Source organism: Echinops telfairi, unplaced genomic scaffold (assembly GCF_000313985.2).
Source record: "Echinops telfairi isolate 266 unplaced genomic scaffold, ASM31398v2 ScPeMD7_60;HRSCAF=208, whole genome shotgun sequence".
In the NCBI taxonomy this organism is placed as follows: Eukaryota; Metazoa; Chordata; class Mammalia; order Afrosoricida; family Tenrecidae; genus Echinops; species Echinops telfairi.
This window is the reverse complement of record NW_022103958.1, coordinates 6,709,732-6,712,992: the sequence shown is the minus strand read 5'-3', so window position 1 is coordinate 6,712,992 and position 3,261 is coordinate 6,709,732. Positions and strand designations below refer to the sequence as shown.

Genomic DNA, 3,261 nt, shown 5'->3' with positions numbered 1-3,261 from the left:
GCCCGCTGTCTGTTTTAGGTGATGCTGGTTTGGCTCCCATTCACAACCACCTCCTCCCCCGGCCCCCTACCCCCAGACAGAAGGCTGCCGCCCTCTTGACTGTGCACTGGCTGAGTACATTGTTGCGGCCACTCTGTGTGTCCACCTTGTCGGGGGGCTGCCTCTTTCTCAGTGCCCCTCTACTCTACCCAGCAGGCTGGCCTTCTGCTGACAGCATGTCCAAAGTACGCGAAATCAAGTCTCGCCATCCTTGCCTCTAAGGAGCCTTCTGAATGAACTTCCCCCAGTTTCCATTGTACACTGGGACTCTGATTAAAGCATGGTGGGGAGGGGACTGCCCACTGCTGGGCAGGGGTGGGATAGCATGGACCCATGATGCTAATGTCTTGGGTAGTGGGAGAGGGTGGGGGATGGCTGGCCTTAGGGCACAGTGTCCCTTCCCTTGGCCTGCCCCACCCAGACCCCTGCTCATCCAGGCAGCGCAAATCAGCTGGGGTCCAGCTGGGTCTTCATGGGCTGGGCCCAAAGGGGCCTGAGGGACTTCCTCCTGGCTGACGAAGGGCCAGGGGTTGAGCCTCTGCCCAGCCCCCAGCTGGCCCTGAACAACACCCCCCCCCCACCAGGGATCTTGAGGGTCTGGGTTGGGGGCCTGGGAGGGGGAGGAGGTGACTTGCAGCCCTCTGTCCTCCCAGGAATGGATTGGGTGTGACATTGTGTGAAGACGATTAAAGAACATTTGTAACAACCCAGCCTGCCACTCGGGGGCGCTGTTTCCTAGGCTCCTTGCTTCTGTCCCCCAGTGGGGGAAGGATCCCTGCGGGTGTCTTGGTCCTGCTCAGCCTGGGTGGGGATTCAGGGCTGGCGAAAGGGGCTGGGGTGGGGGCTGCCTACTTTTGGGGACAGCCAGGTGTGAGGGGTGTAGACCACAGCCCTGGGCTCCTACTTCTGAGGCCAGGGTACAGGTGCCCTCCCATGGGAAGTGGGCTGGTGAGGAGGAGGCTCAGAGTAGCCACAGGTTAAACCTCGCTGTCTTTCTCTCTAAAAAAAGAGAGAAAAATTTATGGAGGAAACATTTCCAAAGCTGGTGTGCAGAATTCGGGGAGCTTTTCAAGATGAAAGGTGAGACTTGGAAGGAAGCTCACCTGTGTGCACGGGTCCTGTGCCCAGCCCCCCATCAGTTCTTTAGGGCAGCATGAGGAGCCCTGGTCAGCAGTTCGAAGCCAGCAGCTGTTCCTCTGGAGAAAGACGATGCTTTCTACTCCCATAAAGATCGCCAGTCTCGGGGCCCCCACAGGGATAGCTCTGCCCTGGCCTGTAGGGCACGATGTGTCACCTCGATGGCAGTGAGTTAGTTGGTTTTGTTTTTAAAGAGTGCAATTTAGAATCTGATCTGACGGTGCAGTGGGCTTGGCATTGCGCAGCGAACTGCAAGGTTGGCGGTTCAAACCAAGCAGCCACTCCAAGGGAGAAAGATGAGGCTGTCTGCCCCGGTAAAGACTCACAGACTCCAGGGAGATTCCCAGCCCCACTCGAGGAAGGCGAGGAAGGGCACTCATATGTGATTTTCAGAATCTAAGGGGAGTGACTGAAAGGAGCCCCGGTGCTATAGTGGTGACCACGTGTTGAGCTGTGATCTGCAAGGTCATCAGTTCAAATCCCTAGCCAGCTCTGAGGGAGAGAGACAGAACTTTCTACTCCCGTCAAGAGGGATGGTCTCAGAAACCCACAGGGGCAGGTCGCCCCTGTCCTGTAGAGTTGCTCTGGCATCGACCCAGTGGCAGTGGGTTTGGTTTAAGTGGGTGACTAAAACAGCAATCGCGAGTGCAGCGGTCACTCGGGGACTGCAGGGGTGCAGATCACACCGGGTGCGACTGTGAAATATCTGTGCGGTGTCTCAGCAGAGGTTCATTGCCGTTTATAAACATATCCCTCTAGTCAGTGGGGACGCCAGAAACGTTTTTCATCAGCCCAGCTTCCCTGTGTCCCTGTGCCCAGGAGGCTCAGTGCCATGCTGCTCACTGTGGGCCCTTTGATGCCCCGGGCGGGGTCAGGGCTGTCACTGACCCAGTGACAGGCGGCTTCCAGGTGGGCGCTTTGTCTTGTAACATACACTGTCTTTCTCATTGCTGCCAGTGTCTTTATCTGCCCCGAATTGGTCAACATGTCTGATGTTTGGGCTACAGGATTGTGGCATTCCTATCCATAGCTTGCTCTCTTTTACTTTGTTAGACTGAAGCAGTAATTAAGCAAAGAACACATGCAAAACAAGATCCACGGTCTCGGGAGGCCTATCTAGGGTAGCTCTGGGTCATTATGCACTCCATAGCAGTGCCTTGCTGGCGTAGTGGTTACTCATTGGGCCACAAGGTCTGTAGATTGAAACCACCAGCCGCTCCTGGGGAGGAAGACGAGGCTTTCTACTCCTGCGAAGAGGCACAGTTTCAAGCCACAGGGGCTGTTCTATCCTGTCTAACAAAAACCGTCTCCACGACTCAGCAAGCCCCACTGTGGGTGTCCGAGAGAAACCGGAACTGTTTGTTGGAGCAGAAAGCCCTGTCTCACTCCCTTGGAGCTGCTGGTGGTTTCGAACTGCCAACCATTCAGATCGCAGCCCAGCGAGTAAGTACCACACCACCGGGACTGCTCCAATACTGTGCAAAGGGGCTTTCACTGGGAGTCCAAGTCCCCTGGAGGTTGGGAGTTAGCAGGTGAGAAAGGAGGTCCCCGTTAGCTGTGGTCAGGAAAACTGGGGGAAAGGTGAGGATGACCTGGGTGATTCCTCCTGTCCCCTCTCCAGGCCCCAGGAGGAGCAGGGTGGGGTGGGAACATTCTCTGACCTCATACCCTAGGAGGCCTGGGCCCACCGCCAGCTTACTGTGGGCGCAGGTGCTCCAGCAGCATCCACCAGGTGGCGCCACTGCCTCAGCCAAGGAGCCCAGACCCGGGACAGTGCCCACCTGGGCTCACGTCATGGAGCTGATGCCCTTTTATAGTGACGGAGTCCAGCTGCCCCTGTGAGTTTCCGAGACTGTGACTGTACACAGGATTAGAAAGCACCGTCTTTCTCCCACGGGATGATGGGTGGTTTTGAGTTACTGACCTTGTAGTTAGGAGCCCAACACATACCCACCACCTAGAAAGCCCGGTGGCCACTGATGTTGCTAGGAGGTAACCACTCAGTAGCACTTAGAAGCAAGCTCAGATTGTGTGTGTGTGTGTGTGTGTGTGTGTGTCCGTCCGGCGGCAGGCGGCTCCTCGGCC

The 3,261-nt window shown here is 56.7% G+C and overlaps 1 protein-coding gene across 1 annotated transcript in view; it reads left to right on the top strand.

Moving 5' to 3' along the window:
- The window catches only part of CD82 (CD82 molecule), a 22,814-nt gene extending 19,796 nt beyond the window's left edge, over window positions 1-3,018 (top strand). Inside the window, exon 8 of the mRNA XM_045291123.1 lies at window positions 2,887-3,018. Coding sequence (XP_045147058.1) covers window positions 2,887-3,018 — 132 coding nt within the window. The remainder of the gene's footprint in view (window positions 1-2,886) is intronic.
- The last annotated feature ends 243 nt before the right edge of the window (window positions 3,019-3,261 follow it).